The sequence below is a fragment of the Pristiophorus japonicus genome, chromosome 2, assembly GCF_044704955.1.
Source record: "Pristiophorus japonicus isolate sPriJap1 chromosome 2, sPriJap1.hap1, whole genome shotgun sequence".
NCBI lineage: Eukaryota > Metazoa > Chordata > Chondrichthyes > Pristiophoridae > Pristiophorus > Pristiophorus japonicus.
Genome location: NC_091978.1, coordinates 23,747,110 through 23,761,863, shown reverse-complemented (window position 1 = coordinate 23,761,863; position 14,754 = coordinate 23,747,110). Strand labels below are relative to the sequence as shown.

The 14,754-nt window shown below is 44.3% G+C and overlaps 1 protein-coding gene across 1 annotated transcript in view; it reads right to left on the bottom strand.

Moving 5' to 3' along the window:
- Window positions 1-14,754, bottom strand: part of cdc25b (cell division cycle 25B) — a 52,453-nt gene that overhangs the window by 33,290 nt on the left and 4,409 nt on the right. Inside the window, exons 3-4 of the mRNA XM_070866815.1 lie at window positions 10,801-10,852; window positions 2,589-2,630 (exon numbers count right to left, since the gene is read on the bottom strand). Of these exons, the coding sequence (XP_070722916.1) occupies window positions 2,589-2,630; window positions 10,801-10,852 (94 nt within the window). The remainder of the gene's footprint in view (window positions 1-2,588; window positions 2,631-10,800; window positions 10,853-14,754) is intronic.

Here is a 14,754-nt window from a genome sequence, read left to right as displayed (position 1 = left end):
GGAATCATACTTGCCTTTATTTAATAGAATCTTACCACTTTAATACAATTTCCATTAATGACTCCCCCCCCCCCCTCCCCAATAAATTCTACAACTCAATCTGAGTTCCTGGAAGCTGATAGTGTAATAATCAGGATGTTCTGCACACAATGATTTGTGACTTCATGATTGGGCACCAAAGTTAATAAGCCCAGACAGTTGTCGCTCACGAAGAACCACTGACAGTTACTACAAGCATCCGAATATGTGCAGCAGTTCATGATTTTTTTAAAATACTGCCAATTTATAAAGTCAACCTGCCATGTGTGGCATTTTTGCAACATATCCCATTTTGAGTACTGTTTAGGTTAATCAGTAACAATAGGGCATACACTGAGAATGATCACATGAAAGAGGGAAATTCAAAGATATTTTACAGCAGGTTATTGGAACACAATGTATTACCACAAGTGGTATTGAGACAGAAGCTTTCAAGAAAGGGAACTGTTGAGTATTGAGGAATATAACAAAATGGGAGACCACCAGACAACTCCCACTGAAGAGTGACCACAGGGCCAATGGCCTCTGTGCTGTAATGTCTGATACTACACAAACTATTAGTTCTTCATAACTGCTCAAATTGAACACTTAAGACAGCAAGTAGGAAGCAACAGATCACTGATAGCTGTTAGAATGGCTGCGTTGCGAAGCTTTTAAACAGAAGCTGCACTCAAGCCAGTATTTTATTTTGAAAAAAGTAAGTAAAGTTGCAGTTTGTAAAGGGGCATCAGTTGCAATGAATTGCAAGTGGCCAACAGGGGAGCAGGGTGGAATTGAAGAGAAAGGGATGAGAAGGAGAGAAAGCACAGTTGAAGGGAGAGCACATCACAGGCCAGGTAACCAACAGGTGCCAAAATTGGAGCATGCCAGCTTTGAAAGACTGGAGGGTGCGTGCAAAAAGATCAGAGGTGAACAGGGGTGAGGCTATGGAGAGATTCAAAGGACCAAATGAGGTAAATTTGCTGAGACACAAGCAGCCACTAGCTTGGCATGGGCAGGTAATGGGTATAGATAGGCCTTAGAGCAGTGAGGACGAAGGTCACAGAATTCTGGATAGTGCATGGTTCATAAGAACATAAGAATTAGGAACAGGAGTAGGCCATCTAGCCCCTCGAGCCTGCTCCGCCATTCAACAAGATCATGGCTGATCTGGCCGTGGACTCAGCTCCACTTACCCGCCCGCTCCCCATATTGGTTAAAAATCTATATCTGTGATTTGAATACATTCAATGAGCTAGCCTCAACTGCTTCCTTGGGCAGAGAATTCCACAGATTCACAACCTTCTGGGAGAAGAAATTCCTTCTCAACTCGGTTTTAAATTGGCTCCCCCGTATTTTGAGGCTGTGCCCCCTAGTTCTAATCTCCCCGACCAGTGGAAACAACCTCTGCCTCTATCTTGTCTATCCCTTTCATTATTTTAAATGTTTCTATAAGATCACCCCTCATCCTTCTGAACTCCAACGAGTAAAGACCCAGTCTACTCAATCTATCATAAGGTAACCCCCTCATCTCCGGTATCAGCCTAGTGAATCGTGTCTGTACCCCCCTCCAAAGCTAGTATATCCTTCCTTAAGGTGACCAAAACTGCACGCAGTACTCCAGGTGCGGCCTCACCAATACCCTATACAGTTGCAGCAGGACCTCCCTGCTTTTGTACTCCATCCCTCTCGCAATGAAGGCCAACATTCCATTCGCCTTCCTGATTACCTGCTGCACCTGCAAACTAACTAAATAGTAGAAGCAGAAGAACAGCAAGGAGAGCGCTGGAGAAGTTCAGCCAAGAGATATTGAAAGCACAAATGAGTGGAAGAGGTGGGGGCTAAAGAAAAGCAATGTCGGACGTGAAGACAGCTCACGTTTGGTGACAGATTGGATGTGGAAGAGGAAGCTGGGCCTTGTGTCAAGTAACGTAGCGAGAGTCCACACTTTTGAGCCTGATGCAGGGGGAGGGTAAGGTGCAAGTGGAGACCAAGAGATGTGCAGAGAGCCAAAGACATTGGCGTTGATTTCACCAACATTGAGCTGTGAAAAAGTTTTGACTCATCCACGTCTTGGGATCTGACGCTCAGACCGACAGGGATAAAATGGGTGCCAATAAAGGAGTGACAAGATAACAGTGAAAGCTGATCCATGCTGCTGGATAGCTTTGCCAGTCTGTGGGTATGGGAAGAGAAACTATGTGAGGCAATGTAACTAGTGCCATGAGTCATGGAGAAGAGCCGTTTATAAAGATGCATCAATTTTAGTTGGGAGTGGTAGAAGAGGAGTTAGGGGTGGCGGAAGAGGAGTTGCTACACACTATCAGGAAACCCGTCCCCCAGGGAAATCAAAGACGTCGCCATAAAATTAATGCTTGATGTCAATTAAGCCACCGGCATTCCAATGTAAAACCAGCCTCAAAATTTGAATGTGGTTTCAAATAGTCAGCAAGCTGAGGAAGTGTACTTCCTCAGCAGAGAATTGGCCACACTTTATTTTGCAATGCATTAACTGGAATGGTAGGTGTTAAACAAAACCTATTACCTCACAGGTCAGAGGGTGTACTTACTTGGCAACCACTTTTCCAGATTCTAATATTGCTTTTTCAAACCTGTAACGAGAAAGGAAACCAAAACTTCAGTGCCTGTTGAGACATTCCAGACAACAGCCAAAGTACAAACTACCAAAAAATATCTAAATTGCAAAAGTGGCAGCTTTTTAAAGTCAAGATAAAAAAGGTACTGTACATACCACGGTGGCAAGACAGTAAAGTTAATCACAACACGATTACCAGACAATGAGTTTGGGTTAAAGATTGTCAGAAGGAACAACTGAAAGGCAAGGAGTTTGTAGTTCAGATATCAAGAATTAAAGTATTTCATATAGTTAGATATACTGATATCTTGAAATAGTTGCTTTTGAAGGGCATGCCATTTAAAGACCAGTGTTATCATCTGAAGAGCAAGCGGACTGATTTTAATAGTCCATTTGAATTTTGATAAGATAATGTACCACATTCGCTGGCAATGTTCCCAATAAGGGACGGGGCCATGCAGCGCTCTGCAGCTCCCGCACAACGGCTTTTAAATAGGAAAACTTTGCACGCGGGCTATTTTGAATGGGCCGCGCACCTCAAAAAAGTTAGTGAACATTGTTCGCTGGTACCAAGTGCACTTGGACTTTAAAACTCTTGGCACACCTCCAACATTGAATTGCTTGGTGATATCACATCTGCCCATGAACAGCATGGGAACCCTGAAGTGCTGTGATGAACACAGGCAGTCTACATTGACAAGACAGTGATGAGAATAAGGATTCCAGTCCGCCTCGGCTCAAAGTAGAGGGGTCAAAATTGCCATTACCATCTCCATGGCAACAGCCCTCAGAGACACTGGCTGTTCACCACCTGTATGCAAATGAGCCCCTTTGTCTGGGACGGAGATTGGTCGCCGGTCGCCATATGCCATCAGGGAGGCCCCTACAGTGCTGACCCTACAGCTGACAGCATTTAATCAGTGCCACAATCAGGAAGACACAAGCGTGGCATAACAAAGGAGCAGCACAACAGAGCTAGTCAAGCAGAGGAGGCAAGCTCCTTCCTTTCAGCACGTGCTACTCACCCTAGCCGGCAGTCTAAATCAGCATGCTAGCAACAGATGGGCTATGCACTCACCCCACAATTAACTGGAGGTCTCTTAGAAGAGTTTACTCCATTAACATGCAGATACCAGTCTTGGAGAATTCTTCTGACCCCTTCAGGAAAAAAAAGCTAATTGATGGCTCACTAAAATGGAAATTCTAAACCTGCATTTATGAGTTTGCCTGTACATCAGACAGGGAGCTGAATGTGTTAAAAGTCCCAGGTTTAAGCAATTTAGAAGCTGGCTTATTAGGTTACAAGTGATATCCATTTATTTGTAAAGTTTGTAAGGGTAGGCTTTCCTAAAATGGTGTCACTGCAACATATCCATTGCAGGACTGAGTTGCCAATGTGCAGATACCACCAGAATAGGAAGTATAGTTAATTCTTAAGACTAAAAAGGACACTGCAATGGTATCTAGCTAAGATGGGGGAAATGGGCTTTAAAAAGTGGCAAATAGTGGCAACAAGTGAGGTGAAACAATTGAATTCAAAAAATTACTCTGAACTGAAGTAGAACTGAACTGTCATGGAGAGCAGAGGGATTTGAGGTATAGGTTTACAGGCTAGTAAAGACAGCACCTCAGGTTAATCAGTTTTTAAAAAACTTCTAGGTTTTATCACAAGACATAGAATATAAAAAAGTGAAGAGGTAATGATGAGCCTATATGATGACTTCAATGAGAGTAATGTGTTCAGTATTGGACTCCACACTATAGGAACGACAAAAGGTTAATGCAGAGTCACTAGGATGCTGCCTGGTATGAGGAAATACAAACAAGATTTCAAAAAATTGGGGCCTTTTTTCGTTAGAACGTAGAGTATGATAGAAAATGTTCTCGTTAAGCTGCGTGGTCGCGCAATTATCCGAGAGGTTCTGTGCAGGCCACTCACCGGCTTTTATATTGGAGATACCACGCATGCGCAAACACTTGAATGGGCCGCACAGCAGGGGGGGGGGGCAAGCAGGCCGCGCAGATTACGGGCGACGTTGGATAGAAGAGTTTAAAATTTAGAAGGGGTGGGCCACGGTAGGTGTTTCCCAGTAGTTGAGGGATCAGAGGTTAAACGTAAGATTTCGAACAGCAAGAGAATGTTCTTTACACAGGCTGTGGAATTCATAGTAGAGGCAGAAATGATAACATTCAAGATCAGATTGTACTGGTGAACTAAAGTGATAGAACAGGGCGGGTAAATATGATCAGAATTATTTGGGCTTGCACTGGCAAGGACTGGTTGGGCTGAAGAGACGGTTTCAGTTATAAATTCCACATGACTGCGTGACTGGCTTCTCTGAATACAGCAGATACTGCAAATATAAATTCAAAGTTCTTTCGGCCGCTTAACATTTAACTAACCCAAACCACATAGAAACAGGGATCAGCTCAAGAGCTGCGGCTACGATTCGCTGCCTTCTTTCAATTAGCTTTAAGCGGTCACGTCGCAAGCAAAATGTATCTGGTTACCAAGGGAACAAACATCTGCTACCATTTGAAACAAAAAGTATGAACACTCAAACCACAGACATTTCAAGGAGATACAGGGCACCGTTGTTAACGGGCGACATCGGCAAAAAACCTAGACCACATTCTGAAAAGATGTCATGCAACACCATCCCAGTCCTTGTCAACTGATCCGAACGCTTAAATGCTTCGCACTCCCGGAGAACCCTTGTCCCAACTTCCAAAAGTGTGTCAGCTATCCAAAGTGCTATTCAGTATACAAAAATACTGCACTTGTAAATCAAACACAGATCAGAACACAAATTGTACATTGTACTTGCAGGATTCCAGGCCCAAGGCAGTCAGGAACCTGGTGACCTCAAACCCCTTGGGGATCACTAGTGTGGAAGCCCCTCGAAAATCAAGTTAAGATTTTGCCTGATTGCTCTTTGAATGCAGCAAGTCTATTTGCACTTGAGCAAGGGTACAAGGTTCAATTTTATAAACTAAGGCACGCTGCTGCTAAATCCAGAGCACAGGTAAACTTCACAAACCCACCAGGTTGTACACTTTAGCCACAAATCCAGGCACAATTAGCAATGACAGGCATTTAACCATTAAAAACAAGGCTGATGAGTATTCAATACTAAGTCAAAGTTAAGTACTGCCTGCATTGGACTCTCAGGCCACCAATTTCTTTTGTACTCGTGACCAATGATCCCACTAAGGTTCGCAGCCACCACCAATCAGGAGGTCCCATGCAGGCCGTTCACCAGCTGCTACCGCTGAAAGATATTGCGTAGCAAACTTAAAGGGACACACAAAAAAAAAGCTAGAGCCCGTACAGTAGCTCTGACGAAGGGATCAAGGGTTATGGAGAGAAAGCAGGAAAGGGGTACTGAGGTGAATGATCAGCCATGATCTTATTGAATGGTGGTGCAGGCTCAAAGGGCCTATTTTCTATGTTTCGATGTTAACTGTTTTTCACCACAGATGCTGCCTGACCCACTGATTGCCAGCATTTTGTGTTTTCATTTCAGATTCTAGCACTCAGTGTTTTGCTTTTGTACAATTCTTTTGCTGTCTGTACCGCTTTAGACCCTCTTGACAGCTGCAACATTTAACAAGCGAGTTTAAGCATCATACTTCAGCAGCCTCCAAGTTCATTATTCCCATCATATCCAAAACAGTACAAGGTAGTTACATTGAATTTTTGCTAGCAACCAGAAAATGGTTCATATGCAACCGTTAATGGGGTCTCAAAATCAGCTGGAAAAGTGAGGCATGCTGGATGTTGCTGGAACCGGGAGTTGGAGCTGCCATTGCAAGATACTGAGCTACCATTGTAATCATGATGGCCAACCAGCACCTCCATTAAATCACATCTGCAAATTCAGCCATTTTAAAAATTATAATTGAGCCTGATTTCAATCATTTTTCCCCCCACCCTCTAGGCCAGAAGCAGACCCCAAAAAGCAAGCCTTCTTCCTCAGAAGTGCCAGAGCCAAATATTACAAGGACAGGTAGTAAATTCAACCAGCAGTGCTTTTGGAGCTCAAAAATCTGTACTAGAGTAAAATTCAAAGCTAATGCATAGCCCAAAAACTTTACCCCAAGTAATTGCCCTTGAGAAGGTGGTGGTGAGCCGCCTTCTTGAAACGCTGCAGTCCGTGTGGTGAAGGTGCTCCCACAGTGCTGTTAGGGAGAGTTTTTCAGAATTTTGACCCAGCGACAATGAATGAATGCCGATATACATCCAAGTCAGGATGGTGTGTAACTTGGGAGGGGAACTTGGAGGTGGTGGCATTCTCATGCACCTGCTGCCCTTGTCCTACTAGGTGGTAGAGGTTGTGGGTTTGGGAGGTGCTGCCAAAAAAGTTTTGGAGAGTTGCTGCAGTGCATCTTGTAGATGGTACACACTGCAGCCACAGTGCACCGATGATGGAGGGAGTAAATGTTTAAGCTGGTGAATGGGGTGCCAATCAAGCGGGCTGCTTTGTCCTGGATGGTGTTGAGCTTCTTGTGTTGTTGGAACTGCATTTATCCAGGCAAGTGGAGAGTATTCCATCACACTCCTGACTTATGCCTTGTAGATGGTGGAAAGGCTTTGGGGAGTCAGGTGGTGAGACACTCGCCACAGAATACCCAGCCTCAGATTGCTCTTGTATTTATGTGGCTGAACCAGTTAAGTTTCTAGTCGATGGTGACCCCCCCAGAATGTTGATCGTGGGGGATTTAGCAGTGGTAATGCTGTTGAATGTCAAGGGCTTAAAGACTTTTGCTTATTCGAGACAGTCATTGCAGGCCCAGCACTTGTGTCACACGAATGCTATTTGCCACTTATCAGCCCAAGCCCGAATGTCATCCAGGTCTTGCTGCATGCAGGCATGGACTGCTTCATTATCGGAGTTGCAAATGGCACTGACCACTGCAGTCATCAGCAAATATCCCCACTCCTGACTGACGTTGAAGGACACAAGTTAAGAGTAAAATGGAACACATTTTCTCCAACTGTCCATGACAGCAACAGCAAGCAGACGAAGGTGTGTGCAACATACAAAGTGAATGGTATCTGATGAGTTACTTCCATGGATGTAGGGAATGAGGCAAGCCCAAACTCTCATACATGCATTAGGGGCTACGGGGAAAGGGCGGGAGAGTGGGACTAGGTGAGGTGCTCTTGCAAAGAGCCGGCACAGGCTTGATGGGCCAAATGGTCTTCTGTGCTGTAACCATTCTATAATTCTTTCCCGCAGAATGTTTTATCATAGTAAGCTACTCCCCACCAGTTAGCCCCACACTGCAAATAAACTCTGCAGCCAGATCTTGAGCCATTTTTATATTAGTTGTTAAGTTCAGTTCTTGGTTATATTTAGCTTGCTTTGCCAAGTTATTGGGAGGTAATTTAAGATGGGGGTCAGGGCTGGGCACCCACACAGACGAAAGGCAATACATGATGCTCACAGCTGTTAGCCATGAAAGACATCCAGTTAATGATTAGAAATGGGAAAAATCATTAGCTGCGTGGGAGTCAAGGTCAGATGCTGAAAAGTTTCTTCTCTAGCAAGGTCAAAAAGTGCTACATTTTTGCAACGTAGTTTATGATTAGCAAGCTACTTTTGGCCATTAGAATCAGCTCAGCTTGTTCAGTGAAGCAAAAACAGGTACTAGACCCAGGGCAATCTGATTCAAAAGAAAATGCCAGTTATGGGAAAACTCAGCCCATCTTTCTGTTGAGATCAAGTTGGTAAGGACATCGAATTGCTTGGGTTTTAATCAAGATCGGATAGCAAGAATACGTTAAAGACAAGTTGCATCTGAGAAATCAGTTTTTTTTATCTCCCCCATTGGATCAAAGGAGATTTTCACAAGGCATTCAAATAAGCATGTCCCAGGAACTGGTAGAAAAAAATTCAGGCATAGGGTACAAGAGGAATATAGCAGCACAGATAGAAAATGTGTAAGATTGAGGGGGCTTGACTAGGTGGATGCAGAGAGGATGTTTCCACTGATTGGAGAGACTAGAGCTAGAGGGCATGATCTTAAAATAAGGGGCTGTCCATTTAAAACACATGAAAAATTTCTACTGAGGGTTGTAAATCTATGGAATTTGCTGCTTCAGAGCTGTGGAAGCTGGGACATTGAATGAATTTAAGACAGAAATAGACAGTTTCTTAAACTATAAGGGGTTATGGTGAGCGGGCAGGAAAGTGGAGCTGAGTCCATGATCAGATCAGCCATGATCTTATTGAATGGCGGAGCAGGTTCGAGGGGCTGTATAGCCTACTCCTGCTCCTATTATGTTATGTAAAAATCTCCTGGTCTGGGGAATATGAGTGGTGCTCATATTGCAGAAAAGTTACAGTGTGCTCTACCAAGAGGAGAAACTGGGGCCATTTTGTTCTCTGCATAAATAGTCGATTGCAACTTAACAGGGACAATTTCAATTTCCTGATGTCAAAAGCAAGAGAATCTGCACATAGCAAGGAGAACCGAAAGATTTCAGGAAAACAGACAAGTTAGTGGACTGGGCAGACGTGCAAGATGCAATTCAATGTGGAGAATGGCAAAGAGAGATAATACATTTTGTATGGGGGGAAAACAAGCAATGGGAGAATGCACACAACAGAAAGATGTTGAAGGTGCATGAGCAGAGAACCTAGGGGTTCAAATACATGAATAAAAGTACAAATAGATAAAGCCATTAAGAGACCAGGAGATTTTTACATAACATAATAGGAGCAGGAGTAGGCTATACAGCCCCTCGAACCTGCTCCACCATTCAATAAGATCATGGCTGATCTGATCATGGACTCAGCTCCACTTTCCTGCCCGCTCACCATAACCCCTTATAGTTTAAGAAACTGTCTATTTCTGTCTTAAATTCAATGTCCCAGCTTCCACAGCTCTGAAGCAGCAAATTCCATAGATTTACAACCCTCAGTCGAAATTTTTCATCTGTTTTAAATGGGCAGCCCTTATTTTAAGATCTTGCCCTCTAGCTCTAGACTCCCCAATCAGTGGAAACATCCTCTCTGCATCCACCTAGTCAAGCCCCCTCAATCTTACACATTTCAATAAGATCACCTCTCATTCTTCCGATTTCCAATGACCAGAGGCCCAACCTACTCAGTCTTTCCTCATAAGTCAAACCGCCCCATCCCCAGAATCAACCTCGTGAACATTCTCTGAACTGCCTCCAAAGTATATCCTTTCGTAAATATGAAAACCAAAACTGCACGCAGTATTCCAGTTGTGACTTCACCAATACCTTATATAGCTGGAGCAAGACTTCCCTGCTTTTATACTCCATCCCCTTTTCAAAAAAGGCCAAGATACCATTGGCCTTCCTGATCACTTGCTGTACCTGCATACTATCCTTTTGTGTTTCATGCACAAGTACCCCCAGGTCCTGGTGTACTGCAGCACTTTTGGGCTTTAAGAGCAAGAGGCAATGCAAATTGTTCACACAGCAATACTTAGGCTGTATTGAGCAATGTGCACAGTTTCCCCATTACAGAAAGCACATACATTTACCAGGATGGGAAACTAGTTTGAGATTTCTGATAGCGGACCTACTTCCAGTGGAGCAGTGGAGAAATTTAACAGAGGCATTGAAAATTATAAAGGCATTGATTGGAGAAATCTTTCTGCTTATTGGAGGTATGGTTCAGGTAGAGTTTCCATAGCATGGGACACTTGTCACAGGCAGTAGTTGAAGCAGAGACCATGATATCTTTTAAAAGAAAGGCAAACAAATATTTGAAGCAGAGAAACATGGGGAGGGTCAGTGGATTTCAATTGCCCCAAAGGGCAAGTACAACAATGCCGCATGGCCTCCTCCTGCACTGCAAAATTCTATTGTACTACAAGAACATGTGTATTTGCAAGTCCAAGAATCCTTTGGGGCTTGGGGCAGGCAAGGAATATTAGAGGGAAGGGGAACCACACTATCACCTGAACACAAATAAAAGATTCAGTACACTGAGTGGCAGAGTGAAAGAAGCTGCATCTACTGATCATTTCAGTTTCTGCAAACTCCAGGGTTACTCAATACATATGGTACATATGAACAGTGACACCAAGTTAAACAGCCACACCAACATTTACTGGTTTAATAATTGTATATTGTTCCAAATCATACTGAACCCACATGCCCAATAATCACTAACTGAAGCACAAGGTAGGTGGAAACTTACGTTTCATCGATTGACTTTTCATCCATTGGGCTCGGAGAATCCATACAGAGTCCTGTGTAAGACAAGCATTGGCACAAATCAAAGATCAGACTTTACGTGCCTCGCTAAGAACAAACAGTAGCAGGAGTAGACCATACGGCCCCTGAAGTCTGCTCCGCTATTCAGTATCATGGCTGATCGACCTCAACTCCACTTTCCTGCCCGATCCCATATCCTGATTCCCTTAGAGGGTCAAAAAAAAAATCTATTGATCCAAGTCTTGAATATACTCAACGACTGAGCATCCACAGCCCTTAGGGGTAGAGAATTACAAAGATACTGAACCCCCAGGTGAAGAAACTCCTCATCAGTCCTAAATGGCCGACCCTTATCTGGAGACTATGGGCCCAAGTTTCGGGCCGCGCCTAAAATGGCGCAGCCCGGACCTGGACGCCCGTTTTTCACGCCACAAAGTGCGCCTAAAAAAAACTCACCTATTCTCCAACTCCCTGCAGGTCCTCTGGAGCTGGGCGCGGCACAGCATGAGCTACAGTGGACGTGCATGTGCAGTAGCTCCAGTCACCCAAAACTGTGGGAGGGGCCCGAAGCATGCAACCCCTAGCCCTGGCCGAATGGCCTCACTGGGGCTGCGTGAATAAGGCTCATCTCTCTCTCTCTACCACCCCCCCCCCCGACTCTCTCCTCTCCCTCCCCCTCCCCCCCTCTCGCTATCAGAAACAGACACTGACAGACAGTGTGAGAGAGAGAGAGAGATAGAGACACTGACAGAGACACACTGGGGGGGGGGGGGGCCGTCCCAGCACGGTGCTGCAGTCGGTAAGTAGAAAATGTTGTATTTATTGATTTTAAAAAAAAAATTTTATTCATTTTTTTTGATTGATTTATTGGTTGATTTATTGATGTATTTATCATTTATTATTGATGGCTCTTTATTTGTAAAACTGAAGTGTTTAATGTTTGTAAACTTCCCTTTAACCCCCCCCCCCCCCCCCCCACTCCCTACGCCTGATTTTTTTTTTTTAAGTGTAGACAAGGTTTTTCTGCGCGTACAAAAATCTACACTTACTCCATTCTAAGTTAGTTTGGAGTATGTTTTCATTGCCTAAACTTTCAAAACGGGCGTAAGTAGCCGGACACGACCCCTTTTGAAAAAAAAATCTGTTCCAAACTGAAACTGTTCTAACTGACTAGAACTGGAGCAAACTAAATGCCGAGAATTGCAATTTCTAAGATACTGCATTCTAAACCAGTTGCTCCAAAAGAAACAGGAGCAACTCAGGCCGAAACTTGGCCGCAAAAGGCCTAGTTCTAAACTCGCCAGCCAGGGGTAACAGCCTCTCAGCATCTACCCTATCAAGCCTAAGAATTGAATACGTTTCAATGAGATCTTCTAAACTCCAGAGAATATAGGCCCATTCCACTCAATCTCTCCTCACAGCACAACCCCCTCATCCCAGGAATCAATCAAACTAGTGAACCTTAGTTGCAGCTCCTCAAAAGACAAGTGTCCTTGCATAAATACAATCCAACAAAACAAAGTATGTGTAAAAAAAGCTAAAGGAAACACGCCAATATAAAAAGTGGAAGCAAAGCAAAAGATGCCAGTTACTGTACATCATTGATTCCAGCTCATCTCCATTACTGCTGGTAGCAAGAATAGTTAACAGCTGAATAGCCAACTCATAAGCTCCCCTGTACACCCACCTGCAACTACAGCTGCTGTCTCTCCCCTAGGGAGAAATTTGCAGGACACTTGGGCCTCCAGCTGGTGCCAAGTTAGAAAAACAGGTACCATCTCAGCAGTTTAGCTGACTGCCAGCACAGAACCCACCTGCTCCAGCATACTCCGCAGCACCAGAGGAGCACGCAATGAATAGGCAGACTTAGCGATTTCAAAATCTCAGAACTACAGCAGTTTCCATATGTGGCGCAGGGACAGATTACATCAAACATTCAGCCCAATTGGTCCAGGTGGTTGAGAGTCTCTTCTCCCTAGACTCCATCAGCATCGCCTTCTATGCCTTTCTCCCTCAAGCTTGCCTATAAATGCATCTATGCTATTCGCCAACTACTCCTTGCAGTAGCAAGTTCCATATGCTTTAATTATATGGGAATCAGCATTACAATTCCAGCCAAAGATGTTACAAATTGCAAAGTGATCTCCACCTTGTAACCCCTACACGTAGCACACATGCTGCTGGGTAGGGTGGCTCAATGCCAGCAGTAAACGCTCACCCAGGCACTTTTGCAAGCCCAGACAGCACTGGTGGGTTTTCCAACAATGGCAACTCCTCCATTGCAGAAGAATGAGGCATGATCTCATTGAAACACAATATTTTGAGAGAGGGTAGGTGCTGAGGCTATTTCCCATGGCTAGTGTCTCTAGAACTAGGCAGCAGTCATCGCAAGATAAGGGGTTGGCCATTGAGGACTGAGACGAGGAGAAATTTCTTCACTCAGTGCGACGAGAATCTTTGGAATTCTCTATCCCAAAGAGCTATGAATGCTGAATCGTTGAGTATATTCAAGACGGAGATTGATAGATTTTTGGACTTAGGGGAATCAAGGGATATGGGGATCAGGTGGGAAAGTGGAGTTGAGGTCAAAGATCAGCCATGATCTTATTGAATGGCGGAGCAGGTGCAAAGCACTGAGTGACCTACTCCTGCTTCTATTTCTCATGTTCTTCTTCCGTCCCCCTCCCTTTTCTTCAGATCTCTCTCTCGCTCTTTTGTACAGAAATGGGGTAGCCACTGTCACCCAAGCAGGAGGGATCAGTCAACTCCAGATTATGGCTTCACCTTGCCTCTATCTGGACAGTGACACACTAGCATTTATTCAATGAACCAACAGGGAACTGCAAACACAAAATGGAAGTGAGCCAATTACATCTAGGAGATATAAACGGTCATTTAAAACACAAAATTGCATATCTCCCCCACTATTTTTAAAGTCAGTTACATCTAGAGATATTTGGCCCCAAGTTTCGACATGATTTGCTCCTGATTTTTTAGGAGCAACTGGTGTAGAATGGAGTATCTTAGAAATCGGAATTCTCACCATTTAGTTTGCTCCAGTTCTAGTCGATTAGAACAGTTTCACTTTGGAACAGAATTTTTTTTCCCCCAAAAGGGGGCGTGTCCGGCCACTTGCGCCTGTTTTCAAAGTTTCGTCAGTGAAAACTTACTCCAAACTAACTTAGAATGGAGTAAGTGAAGATTTTTGTACGCTCGAAAAAACCTTGTCTACACTTTAGAAAATCAGGCGTAGATTACAAATCAGGCGTAGGGAATGCGGAGGGGGGGTTTAAAGGGACGTTTACAAACATTAAACACTTCAGTTTTACAAATAAAGAGCCATCATCTATAATAAATGATAAAAACATCAATAAATCAACCTTAAATCAATTAAATAAAATTAATAAGAAATAATTATTTTTTTAAAAATCAATAAAACAAAACATTTTCTATTTACCGACTGCAGTACCGGGAGCCCTCCAACAGCGTGCTGGGATGCCCCCCCCTCTCCTCCACCCCAGTGTGTCTCTGTCAGTGTCTCTATCTCTGTCTGTGTGTGTGTCTCTATCTCTGTCTGTCTGTGTGTCTCTATCTGAGTTTCTATCTGTGTCTATGTGTGTGTGTGTGTGTGTGTGTGTGTCTCTATCTCTCTGTCTGTCTGTGTGTGTGTCTCTATCTGTCTGCCTGTGTGTGTGTGTGTCTCTATCTCTCTGTCTGTCTGTGTGTGTGTCTCTGTCTCTCTCTGTGTGTGTTAAGAGATGGGGGGGGGAGGAAAGAGATGGGGGGGGGGAGGAAAGAGATGGGGGGGGGAGGAAAGAGATGGGGGGGGGAGGAAAGAGATGGGGGGGGGAGGAAAGAGATGGGGGGGGGGGAGGAAAGAGATGGGGGGGGGAGGAAAGAGATGGGGGGGGGGAGGAAAGAGATGGGGGGGGGGAGG